General features: G+C 35.8%; 1 protein-coding gene across 12 annotated transcripts in view; it reads left to right on the forward strand.

Moving 5' to 3' along the window:
* LOC128676450 (CUGBP Elav-like family member 2) overlaps positions 1-16613 on the forward strand; it is a 335766-nt gene that overhangs the window by 201619 nt on the left and 117534 nt on the right. For 7 of the 12 annotated variants that reach the window (XM_053756570.1, XM_053756566.2, XM_053756565.1 and 4 more), the window contains 3 exons: positions 4453-4549; positions 6556-6676; positions 9779-9861. In XM_053756570.1, coding sequence (XP_053612545.1) covers positions 4453-4549; positions 6556-6676; positions 9779-9861 — 301 coding nt within the window. Of the gene's footprint in view, positions 1-2949; positions 3126-4452; positions 4550-6555; positions 6677-9778; positions 9862-16613 lie in introns of those variants that run through there. The other 5 variants (XM_053756563.1, XM_053756564.1, XM_053756573.1 and 2 more) reach the window with 3 other exon arrangements.

Genomic DNA, 16613 nt, shown 5'->3' on the forward strand with positions numbered 1-16613 from the left:
TATGGCTTATCCAAGAATTAAAATATTTGCTCAAGGAGTGCTCACTGAACCTTGTTGGTGAATTATCAAAATCTAAATTTTTCAATACACTTAGTTGCAACTAAAAACTTAAATACTATTAATTTCGAAATTTGCAACTGTTTACGAACTTCAGGTGGATTATAGGTACTTACAATACCATCAGATATGGTAAATTAATGTCACAATATTCACAAAGATATCATTGTATATACTAGGTGACGGCAAAGCTTTTATAACAATAGAAAAACTATAAGAAAGGTCTCCCACTCCAAGAGGGAATAACCTGTTGGCCGTCCCCGTTTCCCCTGAAGTGATGAAGTATAGACCTGGAAGCCTTCTAAGGAACCGACCGGCAAAAATGGCGCAGAATAGAAAAGTGCGGATAATTTAATATCGGAGTCCAAGATCGGTTAGGTTACTGAACCAGCGAGGTATATTAAACACAAAACAGTAAACACAAAATAAACGGACAACATATCCTTCCGTGGATGAGGTACTAGGCGACTAAGGGTTTAAATCCGTCTTAACCTTCACAGCTGAAAGGCAACAACAGTATTCCAAAGGACCACTGTCAAGCATACTTGTAAAAAAATTTGCCGAATCTGCCCAATCTGAACAATCTGGGCAACTTTTGCATTAGGTATTTAATTAATACTAATCTGTCAAAGGAAAGATGAATTAAATTTGAATTAAAAGTCAGTGTGCGTACGAGCGACGGAGAATCTTAATTAAGTCGTTCTTTCGCATTCGCACGTCGCCATTTCAATTGTATTTAAGCTTTGCAGATTTTACATCGAATACTTTACATCGAATACAGTGATATTAAGTTTTCTATTTATAGAGCGTTTATTTACCGCAATGAAAAACCAGCAGTGTACACCGAATCAAACTGTATCGCGATAATTCATAGCCAGTATATATAGTTAATATCTAAAAATACAAGCAGTGTTTGCCTTGACTTCGTCATTTTTGTATACGTGTCTCTTCGTGACTCAGCGTTACTTAGTACTTAAATCAAGTACGCTTTGGGTAGGACTTTAGTATTGTTTTGTTTTTCAAATAATTAGCATTTTATGTAATTCACTGCGACCTTATATGAAGTAAAATGTATTTTCATCATTTAATTATCATCATGAGGAAACGAAACGATCGATCGAAGCAAGGCGAGAACAGCTGTCGATATACACATCTCTTATAGATTTTCTCATTGATTTCAACACCAAAATAATAATCTAGATACAATAACTAGATATAAAGTTGTCATCGTTATCAGTCGAAAGTAACACACAATTTTCCCCACCAAAAACGGAATCCCGATCGATAGATAAAAAAGAACCAGATAAAACTATTATTACAATGATTCACACCTTTGCTTGTCTACGTGTAGATACACGCACACAAGCAATCGTTCGTAACACAAGGGAGATCCCTTGTGTTATAGACCAGTAATGCAAACAAAATACGATGTATCACAAACCAATCGCAAACTGATGAGGGTGTAGGCTATATCTCATTTAAAATTGTACATTTAACTTTTTTCTAATCTACAAGATTAGATTAAATCTGTCGTCATTTTAAAACAAATTACCTCAGTATTACACAAGTAACTGTGAGTGGAAATCTATCACGCTAAAATTCACATCGTAACCATTTTATTTACAAATCGACATATATTTCTTCACATATAGTTATTAAGATAGATTTGGACTACGATTGTCACTCAACTCCTTGAAAGATATTTTGAAAAAGTACTTTATTTGATTGTTAAGATTCTTGAAAATACGACCACATTATATGTACCTGATCTGTTCTGATTTCATTAAATAATAAAGTAGAATTAAAGTAGAATTTTAGAGAAACCTATCGAGGAGTGGATATACATTTATGGTACGTGAGCACAAAAATGTATATTTCTATTAGATTTTTTTCATCAATAGGTTTGCAGAGTGAAGCGCTAGGTATAACGTCGTCAGAGTTTCCAAACCGCCTAATAACAAACTATTCAGATCTCTATCTATATGCATGAAAAATTAAGCTACAATGTAATAAAGTTTACTGTATTATGGCTACTGATTTTTAAGCATAAGTTTATGCATAACTATTTGAAGCATGACTAACCTAACCTAAATTTTATTGTGCGACATTTAGCCGTATGCCAAAAATCGAATGTGCGTTAGACCTATTATGCCAAAATATATTTTATGCTAAAGAATTATAGGACAAAATAAATTATGCGATAAAAAGGGCCCCCAAAATATTTATCTCTTAGGATTCAAATCACTTAATCCATTGAAGCGGTGGTGGTGTAATATGGTTAAGACGCCCGCCTGTGGACCGAAAGGTCGCAGGTTCGAATCCTACTCGTGCCACATGAGTTTGTATACGAATCTGACTCATGTATAGTAGTTTTCATCGACCACCACTTGCTTCCGATGAAGGAAAACATCGTGAGGAAACCTGCACACTGGTTGATTCTTATTAACTTGTGTGTGAAATAGAGAAGGCAATGGCAAACTACTCCATTAATAATGCCAAGAAAGTTGTTGTGTGTGTTTCATTTCACGTAATAACCACGACCCTCAGCCATGAGGAAATACGTCTATGAAGCAGTCCCATAGTAAAGCTATTGCTTTACTAGGCTTAGAACCCAGGACTAAATCAGAGGGACATTATAGAAATAGATGAACGATACACAAAGCTATAGCAGTTTTATCGATAAAGCTTATTTAGTATCAGTAAATATTGTTTAAAATCGACATCTAAAAATAGTGCCTTGTGAATTATTATTTTACAAAAAAAATATCGATAAGTAAAATCGATAATATATCTAAAAACACAACACTAAAAGAAATCCCTTGCCGCCATCAACGCGACAACGAAATAAAAAAAGTTGCGGGGTACCCGCATTTTTTTTTTTACGCATCGAAAATATCCAACGTTCTTATGGAAGTCATAGTGAAGCGGCACCGCTCGTCTGGGAGTTTGTTGATCGCGCCGATAAGTGATAAGAGGGGTAATCAAGCAATGTACGCCCTTATCAGTGATAACGTCATGGCAAACAAGTGCTACGGAGTGTGGCACGACGCATTTTCTAGAACAATAAGGTACTTAGATACTTGTTTATTATAACCTATATTTTGATGTGCATTATCGTAGGATGTTTTTATATGGACCGAAAATGAGGTTATGATGATTCAATTTTTCTTGATTGTTTTGTGAATTAATGTGAGCTAGATTAATGATTATACGTATATTATAACGTCTATTTCCCGTTATCAATTATATATTTTGTTTATAATCTATATTACATACAGTTTTCTTATTGTAAGAGTATCAAATGTGTCTGTGTAGGAAGATTAGATCGTAGTTGTACATCAATTGATCAAAAAGGTGTGTTCGTGTTTTCAGGATCTTATTTTTTTTTTAATGAATGCTGAGGGAGGATTGGAAAATAAATATGCCAACAACTTCTCTTCCCGCGCACATTGAAAAAGGGATCGGGCTATAAACTAAATATTATTCTTATTGGCGATTGGCTACCTGACACTGTAATAATGTTAATTCAACCAACAGGCCCACCGTACAGCTAGACGAGGCCTTAGACCAAATATTAATATAGGACTAAATGGGAAAGTAGACCAATCAATCCGGTGGGATAAACATGTAACACTGTATCTATTTGTTTGATCCTTGCAAACTAAACTATTATTTGTTTTATACAAAGGTTTAAGGACTATAAAGTAAGTCCTTCTGCGTGTGTTTACAAGCCCACCGGCTCCACGCGCAATTTGAAATTTCCTAAAGCCCTTTGGCACTGGTATGAATAAAGGAATTCCTAAAACATACCCTTTTGCGAGTTTTACCCGGGATTTAGTCGGAAATACCTTATAGTTTTGGGAACACGTGAAAAACACCTTGCGTGCTTACGAGCTTACTGTGAAAATCTCTGACCACACCATTTCTTCAAAAAATAATATTGGACACTGTTCGTACCCTAGCTAATATTATAAATGCGAAAGTAAGTTTGTTTGTTACCTCTTCTGCCCTATCTACTCTATGAATCTTCTTGAAATGTTGCATGTAGTTTATAGTGTGGACAAGGACATAGGGTACTTTTCATCCCGGATCCATTCATTTCTGAATAAATGATTTGAATTTGAATTTTGAATTCGGAATAAATAACTGTTCCCGTGAAAAAAATACGCGGGCGAAACCGCGGGCAACCGCTAGTATTCTATAATAGGCACGTGTACGATTCGAACCTGGGAAATTTCGATCCACAGGCGGGCGTCTTAACCATTACACCACCACCGCTGTTAGTTGACATAAAATTATGATGTGATATCGAAATGGTGCTTGCGCCGGCGCCTCCGACCAGGAAATGAAACACTGAATATGATTGTCATTAAAACACGAGATTGTTTGTTACAGTGGGCTGAATATGAATATCAACAATAACAACAACACCAGTATAAACAATAACAACAATGACGAGAAACCAGACATGCCCGATCCCGATTACATCAAGGTAACTATTTATTTATTTATGTACCTAACTTTATTACAAAACGTGCAAAGGGCGAACTTAAAGCCTGAGGCTTTTTTTGCCAATAAGTGATGCAGAGAGAAAAAAAATATTTTTGGGGTGAGTTCAAATAGAAGTAGCAAAAAACTGTCTATACGATAATTTATCAATATAATACCTACCAACATATAAATATAACATCTACCTTACGAACCGGTGCAAATGCGCCGGTCAAACAATTATATATCTATTGTGTCTCGATTTTCATTCACGACATTCAATGCTGAATAGATACTTAAAGATGTGGAAGAAGAACTATGGTCCACACATATTTCTTTTGATCATGCGTACTCAGTCGAATTAACATGGTGTGACGCCCCACATGAATGGAAAAAGTCAAGAAGAATATTAAATCGAGTCAGCTCTAATTATGCTCCAATTATGCTCTAATTAAAACACCAAAACCTCTGTGTCTATGTTGAATATATGCCATAAAATGAGAAACTTAATAATAATCCCTTTATATCCTGCAACGTAACAATGTAAACAATACAATTTTGATTCACAATGACCCAACTTTCTGCCATTCTGTGATTATACCAGATTTTGTGTGTAATATCCAAATAAAATCCACTATAATATTTATATTTTCCAATAATATATCAAAAACGTACACATACTTTCACCGGAGTCTTGCGCAGAAGTTGACCGTCGGAGCCCATGTATCCTTAGCAATACAATATCCGTCTGTTAGCGTTACCTACTAAGATATAACCTTGTCAAAGAATAAAGTTCATTATCATTGTGAATAAGAAAATAAGTGTTTCGACGAAATTAAAACAAGATATTTGTCAAAGGAGAGAGATCTCGTAAAATATTTGCACGGTTTAATATAAACTGGAAACAAATGGCGAAATTCGCAAATATTTATTAAGTACCGTCGACAGCACACAGTGCGCTCATTTCTGTTGTAAATTCACCGCTATTACCACTGCTTAGAGGTGCTTGTATGGTTGGTTGACTTGAATTTGTCAGTGCTCGGGTTTGGCACGCGGCAGGCTGTGCAAACAAGTTTGTTAGGGAAACAAAAATAAGCAAATTTTGATCCCTCGATATAGTACTCGTATGTATGTAGATTTGTCTATAGCACTGTGAGTATATTATAGTGGATTAGCTAACCCGTCATCCTAGGTGAACGACGCAATGCTGCAACGTTACGTTCACTTGGGGGTGCCGATGTCGTGCCTCATGCGTCATGGTGGGGCGTCATTGGGCGTCATGCAATACTGTCCGGCATAATTTGTCTATTTCTTTGAAAACATAACTGAAAAGGAATTTTGGTTAATACTTTTTGCAACATGTAGGTGATGTAGGCATTTATCGCAGCAGGGGCAAATTAAACTGTGGACGGATATAATTAAAAGCCCCACGGGAGAGAATGCATTTCATTATTACTCTGTAGTCCATTTACGCACTAATTGAACATTTTACTTTAATAATAACGCATAATGTTATTTTACGCATAAATAAGTGCATATTTAATTATATTAAAATAAATTCTGGGAATTCGAAATATTATAATGGATATTTGAACAGCATTCCAAAAAATATGGAAGGACTCCAACGACCTCGGCTAATTAATTTGTCTCAGTATTAATGTCTGACCAAATATTTTAGAAAATGCGCATCGGTTTCCTTATAACAGTGTCGTGATAGTATCGGTTAAGTCACTCTCACAATGGCCGTACATTGGATCGGTCACCAAAAATGTATTACATATCTCCTCCGTAATTCGGAAGAGAGGTTAGGCTGATCCTGGTTCTATTTGTAGTCGTTAAAATCCATCAATACGCAATAGGATCGTGTATATTCTTCAATTCTTTATCGATCTATAAGTCAGACCTGTACGTACACCAGCGGTGGGGATGTTTAAGTGGCTTTTAATTTTGATATTGAATGCTCAGATGAGACAGATAACAGTTTACTCACTCTCTAACTAAAATTTCCAGATGTTCGTCGGCCAGGTGCCCCGGAGCATGGACGAGAATGACCTGCGCATCATGTTCGAGGAGTTCGGCCGCGTGCATCAGATCAACGTGCTGCGGGACAAGATCACCGGCGCCAGCAAAGGTGATCCATCATTGCGATTGTTTCCTTCGTGATATTCTCTGATACACAGAAGTTCCATTCACAGCAAAGTTACTTGCCCCTCTTCCGCACGTACGTAGCTGTACCTCACGACCAGACAGACGATCTAAACCGCAAAACATCTCCAACAACTGTTAATGCCTTTCAAGTGTTGTGGGGAGGTTGATGTAATGTCATATTGATACAGCAGAACAGCCAGTATAGCCAGCAGCAGCCATGACGCCAGCGAATGTAACTTTGTGTGTCCAAGCTCTCCCCAACGGTTCTATTATAATTTCCCTGACAGATGTTATTAGGTCACAACTACGGCCTTACTGATTACCTAATTCTACTACTACATTACCTCATCCCGAGTGCAGATGTTTGCAGCAAAAGTCATTTTATCTAGGTACTTGCAAGTTGCTGGAATGGCAAGTCCTTCTAGAGCTGTTTTTTTTTTCAACCTCTTTTTTGCACCTGATTTATCATACACACATCCATAGCCAGAGGCATTGCAAAATTTAAGAGTAATATGTGTAATTTTTCAAACGTATAAGACGTTGTACGAATCATTTTTACTTGCAGCGCCCGCGTGTTCCAACTCAAACTTTAATCTTAACTTCTGAAGCGCTGTAACACACGTGGTCGACGGGTAAATATCGGGCGGAAAGTGGTCCTTTTCAAACCGCGCAATTTAGCCAATTTCAATGTGGAATATTGCAAAGCGAGACGCAGATGGCGTATCAGCAAAACTATTGCCATGGTGCACAAGTCAATGTCATTTGTCATGTTTTTGTAGGCTGTCATTATCAATGTCAAAATACACTGCCCGGTAATATGGTTCAAATCGAATGCTATATGCTGCACTCTGGCGTAATAACTCTCTCTCTATCTCTCTCTCTCTCCTTCATATTCACTTGTTCTTGTTTCCATACGGGGCTATGACACTGTATAGCCATAGCTAGCGTAAAATACAGACCTAAAATTTTTCATGTTACTGCTGGCTGCTTGACGTGAGCCCTCCGTGGGACTTCTATTGAGCCCGTCAGCTGCCAAAGGCTATGTGACCTTTAGCCGTCATGACATCCATGGGAGATTATGGAATGGTGCTATTCTAGGTTGGAAACATATGGCACATATCGTCACCCATCTTGCTTATCATCAACATCCTTTTACCACCGCCACCATACCACCATCAAATTTCTTTAGTCAACATTCGCAGTAACACTCTCAATTAAAGAGCAGTGGACCATTTGGGGCGGTTTTAGCCGGCCTTTTTCCCGTCAACACGTGGGAAGGTTTTCTTCCGACTTTGCTTTTAAATTATTATGTTTTCTTACTTTCCGACTTGAGCGCGTTTTATCGCGCGAATTTAGAATTCTGCTAAAGTTTATTTGAAAAATTTCATAAGTTTATTATATTGCGGTAGTTTGTGCTCTTCCTTGAACTTATATATATTGCACTTATTGATACAAATAATAAATCTTAAGTTACACGAATCACTAACTAAATATTCGTTTGTTATAAATAGCGCAGAAATGATTTAAAAGATATCAAAAATTCTTCAGATATGTCAAAAAAACCATAACAAAGGTACTATACGATAGTCATTAATAATTTAATTAAGGACCCTGGGCTTCACAGCCGTGAGTGGGAAGGAATAGCGAGGATGAAGGCATATCTAGAATCTTTAACCTGAAGTTAATTTTATGTAGATAACTTGAAAATACTGAAGTATAGGTAGATACTTATAGCAAGTTGTTCAACCGTAAAGTTTGGAGCAGGCGGCGTGTTATTATTTTGGTGACTTTGGCAAGTCGTCGAAATCAAATTCAATTTATTTGAAACGTAAAACCGAGGTTTACTTGGAAACAAGTTCGTTTTTGTTATGAAATTAAGACAATATTTGTAATTAGTAAGATTTTTAGAAGCGGCGGTGGTGTAATGGTTAAGATGGGACGTAAGCCTGTGGACGAAAGGTCCCAGGTTCGAAACCTACTCGTGCCACATGAGTTTGTATACCAATCCGATTCGTGTATAGTTGTTTTCATCGACCACCACTTGCTTCCGGTGAAGGAAAACATCGCGAGGAAACCTGCACACTGGTTGATTATTAACACTTGTGTATGAAATGGAGAAGGCAATGGCAAACCACTCCATTACTAATGCCAAGAAAGTTGGTGTGTGTGTATAAGTCCACGTAATGACCACGACCCCTCAGCCACGAGGAATACGACTATGAAGAAGAAGACTTTTATATTTATTACATGCACATTATAATTTATATCGATTAGTTATTGTTGACTGGTAGATTGTGTCATAATTAACTTATTCTTCGTCGAGTGCCATATTTCATAAATGTGTGGGTTTTCTTTATAGTTTATTACTTATGCTTTTCTGTATGTCACGGTGTGATTATGTGGAATGTACAAAACAGCGACTCGACCTTCTCTAACTTTTATTAATACGTAGTCACCTTATGAATTAGTCTATTGTTTATTGAAATAACTTTTCCAATACAAGCCTTCATTTAGGATCCGTAATAAGTTATTTGTACCATTTAGTCAATATCAAGGCCCCAATTCCACTAATAATTTTGAAATTAATTAATTGAAAATGTTGTTGCCGGCGCCCTCCTGGTTGAGTGTACGGTCGACTTCACATTATTGCAAATTGGCTGTTATTACCAGCGCATTAGGGCCTTGCAGGGTGACTTGACGTCGACTGTACGGAGATATTTTAATCCCCACTTTGAGAAATGGTCCGAGTTGAACAACGTAAGCATATAATTTGGCGTGAACAAAATAAAATGCAATGTAGAAAAAGTATCTTTGGAGTAATAGAAATTAAAATCAAAATAATTTAAAAGGCGGGGCAACAAACTTCACTTTTCTCCAAAGACGTCAATTGACAAATGTGAGTTTTGTATGTTTTATAATACACTATTTTTCGCCAGGCGATTCTTCGACGCTTCATAGCCAGTGATCGATACATCCAAACGTAAGTGTGTACGTACGAGTGCCCCTTGCCTAGTTCTATAGAATCTGTGCCCTTGTCTGTCTGTGTGTATGTCATGTTTTGTACAGTGTGCGCTTCTGTTCGCAGGGTGCTGTTTTGTGACGTTTTTCACAAGGAAAGCGGCGTTGAAAGCGCAAGACGCTTTACACAATATCAAAACACTGAGCGGGGTAAGTGCGTTTATATGTTTCATCTATATCTGTTAAGCCCTATACGGACTAGACGCACAGGGCAGAGGCGCTTATGCAACGCCCATGGACCAAATGCCCAGTGTATCAACTTGTGTACAGCTACAATGAAAGGCGTACAGACGTCACGCAAATGGACAGAGCTTGTTTCGTTTTGCTTTCGGAAAGTTGCGGTGCCATGGCGGAACCTCTTTCCCGCTCGTCTGCCACAGCCCCGCGTATCGTCACAAATGTTAGGCGTGGGCGTGCCGAGGTTGCCTCAAGTCCGTACACGGTTTTGAGCCTGTTGTACGCGAGGGCGATCTAGCTAGATTGAACAGCGCAATACTGTACTAATTAAAAGTATTAGTAGCAAAGCAAACTTGAAAATATGCTCGCCGATGTCGCAATTTTTAACCACGAATATATATTTGCGCGTCGCTATTCACGTCATTTCAACTTAAGCAAGTGAGTTACTTACTATTCAACAAGTTTTACTTTGCTGTCTATGCGTGTGCTATCAATCAACCATGCCTTTGTGTGCAACAGGCATTAGTTTTTATTTAATGTTAGGTCAAGCATCCACCGCGAATTAAAATTAAATTTGCTTGCATATTTGAGCCATTTTTCAATGTAAACCTTAAACTCTGTCAGCTAAGTTCTTCTGGGTCCAAAGACTGGTTCAGCTATAAGACCTAATCACAGTGGATGTTTGGCATCACTTGTAGTTTTGTTACTGGCCGTTTTTGATATTGCTCTATACGTGTATTAATTCCATTTATCGTTTTTTTCTACTAACATTAGTGTTCAGAAACTTCGTTTTGTTTTTTTGTCAAATGCAAAGACAATTATTATATATAGAAGCAAAGGTTTTCCGTTACGATCGACCAAATCGACCAACACGGTAGTGCTAAAAGTGTAAGAAGGAAAAAAACAAAGTATTTGTAGCATGAATTTAATGAAGTTGGTTTCTCAAATACCTTTTATTTTTTAGATTCATGTTGAGGGCCCATAGGGCCGGTAATTTCTTAATTAGTTTTATATACTTGTTGAAATCATTTTGAAAATATATTCCATGATATATATATACACTAAGGAGATTTACGGTCTATTGCATTATTGAAATATGTTCAATGTCATCCACAACTATCTTGGTTATATCTTCGACAACCTCTGTGGCGCAGTTGTAAGGTTCTTGCCACTGAACCGAGAGGTTCGATCCCCGGTCGGGTCATGATGGAAAATGATCTTTTTCTGATTTGCCCGGGTCTTGGATGTATTATAAAATATAGTATCGTTGATTTAGTATCCCATAATACAAGTATCGAACTTTGGGGCTAGCTCAATCTGTGTGATTTGTCTCAATATATTTATTTATTTATTTTTTTATAGCTAGACCTACCGCAACTAGACAGTGAAAAACGAACTTTCACAGAACGTATATTTTTTTAAATTACTTTTGAATGTTATAAAATATTTTATCTGAACAATAATCGCGACAGACCTGTTGCTCCAATCCAGATCTATAACAATTTTCTTTATTGCATTACTCCGACGGGGAATTAGAGGGAGAAGGGGGGAACAAACATCGCATTCGATACTCGATTGCCCCCTCTGATCACGGATGTTGGGAGATGTGGCATTCGATTAAGACCAGATTTAATTGGAATAAAATATCTTCCACTTATCACTTAACAGTACTTGTGAGAAATTACTAATTAATATAAAAATTATAATGTGAAAAAGTGCCTGTGAAGGTCTAATTTCTGTCTTAAATTCAAATCATTTGCATTTGAATTTAAATTCCACTTTAAACTTGTGAGGTGCTTTACTTTTGGAACTAAGAAGCTAATTTACTAATTATATAAGACAAATAAATTTATAGTAAGTAGATATAGAGGTATATATATTTTGGATGCAGAACTCATAGATTGTTGACTTATTTGTAAATAAAATAAATTTATAGTAAGTAGATATAGAGGTATATATATTTTGGATGCAGAACTCATCGATTGTTGACTTATTTGTAAATAAAATATAGTTTAAATTTAGTTAAAAGAAAATACATAAAATAACTAAACAACATAAACGAGGTGTTATATATTAAAGGGTCTAATTTATTAATAAACCAGTTTATTAAATGCAAATGCACATTTACAGTTAAGGCGCCAAACCACACATATCCATAGACAAGGAATGGGTTAGTGATGTGACATCTGACATAAGGTATAACAGAAACGACAGCAATCAAATCTGTTATATTGCCCACAGTTCTTGGATTAATAATACGTAATTTAGATGTTCCTAAAATGATTAGCAACATTCACAGACCAACACAAGCCTAGTGCCTAGTGCTCAAGCCACATCTCCCATTTCATTCGATCTAGGGTTGTTACCGAACACAATCGAATTACTGACTCTTTCCATCCACCTCCATTCTCAGGCCCGTCTTTATCCAGCGATAATTCAATTCTATTATACCTCACTTTTTTTCCTTCCGAATGGTTTTGATGGAAGTGGCAGGTAAGCATCGTTGCCAGGGGACGGCACGAAAATATTTGTTGATTGAACTCATTGGGCGATCTCAATGTTGGTAGGGCAGCGTTTTCATTATGGCCGCTGGTTTTATAACGTATTTTAAATGAAGGAGTAAAATATTATACATTGTTCAATATTAATAAGTTATTTACAAAAATAACCACAAAATCATAAAAAAATTAAATTGATACCTATGAAATTATTTGAGAAATTATATAAGCCGACTGGACTAAGAAAAAATATGTTTTTATTTGAGCGTTTGCCATCATTTCCTCAGCTCTGAAGCGTCGGAGCCCAGGGTCCACTTTCTTACTTTGTCCCGTCAATTTTCATCCATTGTTAGCCCATGGCTCGCATATATTCTCTTTGACGACATCAAGCCAAAGTTTTAATGTTTGTCCCCTCTGCCATGGCCTGAATTTTGATATACATCCGAATATTCATATTTTACTCGTATTATTACTTAAGCATACTAAATAATTACTCAATTCTCAATATTTTATTGCATTCCGCAAAGTTGACATGTTGGCATCGATACAAAATAATATACAGCAAATTGGGTTGATAAGAGAAGGGCGCACACAAAGTAACATTTGATTATTAATAAATTGAATATATTGATATTTGTATACAGGGTTACTGGGCATCTAACGCATAGCCTTCCAAAGGCGCATAAGGTACATAGAGACTAACATCTTTGGTTCTATGACATTTGTCTAAACGTGATAAATACAATGTTTTTCCTTTTTTTAGTTTTAATGTTGTTTCTATAAACTTTAACCCTGTGCGATTCCGACGCTACTGTACTGGCTCACTCGTTGCTTGGCATAGAGTTAAGATTGTATTTTTTTATATAAAAAAAAAAATCTACTAATCACGAAAAATCATAGAATAAAAGTTGCTTTTTATTATTTTTTTTTAGATGGAGGGTCTCATTTAAAACCAATAATATAGTTGCTTAATTTGATCCCCTTCGGCCGTCTACAGAACCGGAGTTCCGGAACTGGTTCCGTACAAGGCTTTTAAATTACTTGTATGGAACTGGTTCTGTACGAGGCTTTTAATTTGCTTGTCTACCCGTAGTCTAGGAGTAGTCTTTAGGAGGTTTTGCGTTTGATACCAGTAACCCTGTATATGCATTTATTTTGTAATCAGACCCTTCAAAAAAGATGCGTAATGTAAACATAGACTGAAAGATAATATATAGGTACTTACTGTACGTTTAGACAAAGTTTTCCAATAAATATATGATTACCATATTTATATATGAATTCATATACAATCCCAAAACAAAACTAATATTATATCTATCAACCCGTGATTGATTGCCTCCCCTAGTGCTCAATCAACGTAAAAAGGGCTATCCCTTCATTTCCGTCTAATATTGACTATCATTCCATTTATTTATGAATCACCTAAATAATATCCCGTTCGCATGTGCCATAGGCATAATATTTTTTTGTCATAATATCTTCATACACGTGGAAGAAGTTCGGGAAAGCTTTTGACCCAATTTATTAACTAGCCGCACCACGCGGTGTTGCCCGCGGAATAACAAATATAATTTTATGCTGTCACTGGGCTTTGCGGCGTCACAGTCCCGAATGATATGCGAGGGTGAGAGACTGATTCTGATGGCTTGTTTGTCAGATTGAAGTATTACGAATTCATTATCTTGGCTGGCTGAGACTAATTATTTATTTAGAGCACTTCTCGTGATGAGTTTTACAATCTGTCGGGATTTTCAATATTAAGAGGAACGTCTACCTACCACAAAAAAGTGATACGAAAAGATATATGGTAATTTCTTATGTTATTGACATGATAAAATAATAGGTTAATAGAATTTCCGTTTTTTAACTTTCCTACAAATTCTTTATTGGCATCTGAAAATCATAAACTTCGTCGAAGTTAACCGCTTGGATTATAAAGATAAACTATTTTTTAAACATACAAACCTTGAACATATGCTGAAACGATCAACACCAAAATCAAATAGATTTACAATGAGTCATGGTTTTCTCATGAGATGTAATTTTTGTTAAAAAAAAAACTTACTCTTACGCTCTCATGCGCACTATCAGCGGCGTTACCGACCAACATTGTAAGAAACAATAATGGTAAGCCCTGGTAACAATAATGGTAGTACTGGCATGATAGGGACCAACACTGTTCAAATGTGTTTCTTTCGGCATTTCTTCTCAGCAGTGGTCGTTCCGAAATGCCAATAGTTTGTAGCTTGTGAGAAATAACTATAAATATAAAGATTGACGAGAAAAAGTGCCTGTGAAGGTCTAATTTCTGAATAAATGATTTGAATAGTTATACAAAGATAACAAATGTATGTATGTACTCGTCTGTCCTACATGTGTAGTCGCTACAACGTGACCATTGCCGTATTGCGTCGCAGGGTTGGGTGCAGGGTTAGAAACTGTTTCCTAAGACTCATGTTAATTTCAATAAATTAATAAAAAATTTAAAAAATGTTAATTTAAATAAGTAAAAAATTCTAACTGGTCCCACTACATTTCATATATTGAATCATGTATATTTAAAAAAAACATAAAACATAATCAAAATCAGATCGAGTTACAAGATTCCACCCTAACATACAGATCGAGTTGTGGTAGCTATGACGCTAGAGCCATGCAAATACAACACCCTATTACCGTCCTTTTTACAACAAAGGCAAAAAATATTGTTTTTCTAAACCGTGAATAACGAACAAAGAAAAAGTAGACAAATAACGGAAAAACTATTCCAAGAGATCTGCAAAAGATTACGTCATCCGTTTATCAAACTATAACTAAACCTTCGCATTATGTCCACTTCCTGGATGACCATTTTGTGCAGATAGTCATAAAAGGGACCGTCATAAATAGGGCCCAAATGGAAATAAAGACCGCAAGCTGGTAGTCTAATGTCGGTATTGCCTTCGAAGCCACTTCGATTTCATGTTTCACTGATGTTTTGTTTACAGATCAATTTTAGTTAAAAACTCGGTCGTATGATGAAATATTGTCAATGAAAAGTGAAATTGTGCATGAAAGAATACAGCGTCTTTTCGGGATAGACAGAGCCAAGTTTATCCCGTGAAGATGCTAAATTATTTTTGAAGAAAGTAAAATGCCACTTTATTTTTAAGTAAGTGAAGTGAAGTGAAGTGAAGTGTAAGTGAAGATGCTAAAATGCCACTTTTATTATAGCATTTTAATTCATTTGTAAAACTTTAATATTGCCACAATGTGGTCTGGTCGTGCCTATTAAATAATAGGCAGTAACTTCAGTTTGATTCTAAAGGAAACCCGAGTTTTTTATATATTATATTTAAACTTGACTTCTACGCGTTCCTGTGAAACTGTCCTATAAGAGTGTCCTATTTTACAATTTTTGAGTTTTAAAACCCTAAAAAGATATTTTTAATTTGATTAAAAAAGCCGAGCTATTAATTTTAAATTCATTGATTTACAAAAGATCTGATGTGCTTCAATGAAACGCGAAGAAAAGCGAAGTGACTGTCGAGTCTGCTTTACGAATTAATACTTTAGAATAAGGAATGACTACACATATTTCCAATTTTATTTACTCGTTCGTGATCCCTGTACGTAAACTAAAAATACCACACGGTATTTTAAAATGAAATTTTTGTCTATCTGGAATGAACCAGTGAATAAAATATACACACGTATATTTTATTCACTGGTTCATTCCAGATAGACAAAAATTTCATTTTGAATTTTAGATTCTGCTTAAAAATATTTAGTATAATTTTGGTATTTATTTATTAATTCCATTGAAGCAGGATAAGCGCAATATATTCCTGCTATATAATATTATATTATAATATACTATTATAAAAAAATCAACAAATTTCGAACATGTAACAGAAATAATGCTCCTACATTTCGAATCACAATCACAGATAAAAATTAAAACCTCAACTTTTTATTTCCTCTATGTAAATCAAAAGTTTTTAAAACCAAATCATGCACCTGTATTTAATTTCAAATAACATGCACTACCTTTATTTTGAAGCATGTCTCAACTTTTTTTTTATTGTCTATCTCAAAAGAATCAAATCACCTAATTCATCTTTAGTAATAATAAAAACATAACACTAAAAAAACTTAACTTTTTTCGCGTCGATCCCATCCAACCGGCCAGTAAGTTGTCGCCGGCGATAAATCAATCAAGAAGACTAGAAAAGCTATTTCTTG

This window comes from Plodia interpunctella, chromosome 16 (assembly GCF_027563975.2).
Source record: "Plodia interpunctella isolate USDA-ARS_2022_Savannah chromosome 16, ilPloInte3.2, whole genome shotgun sequence".
In the NCBI taxonomy this organism is placed as follows: domain Eukaryota; kingdom Metazoa; phylum Arthropoda; class Insecta; order Lepidoptera; family Pyralidae; genus Plodia; species Plodia interpunctella.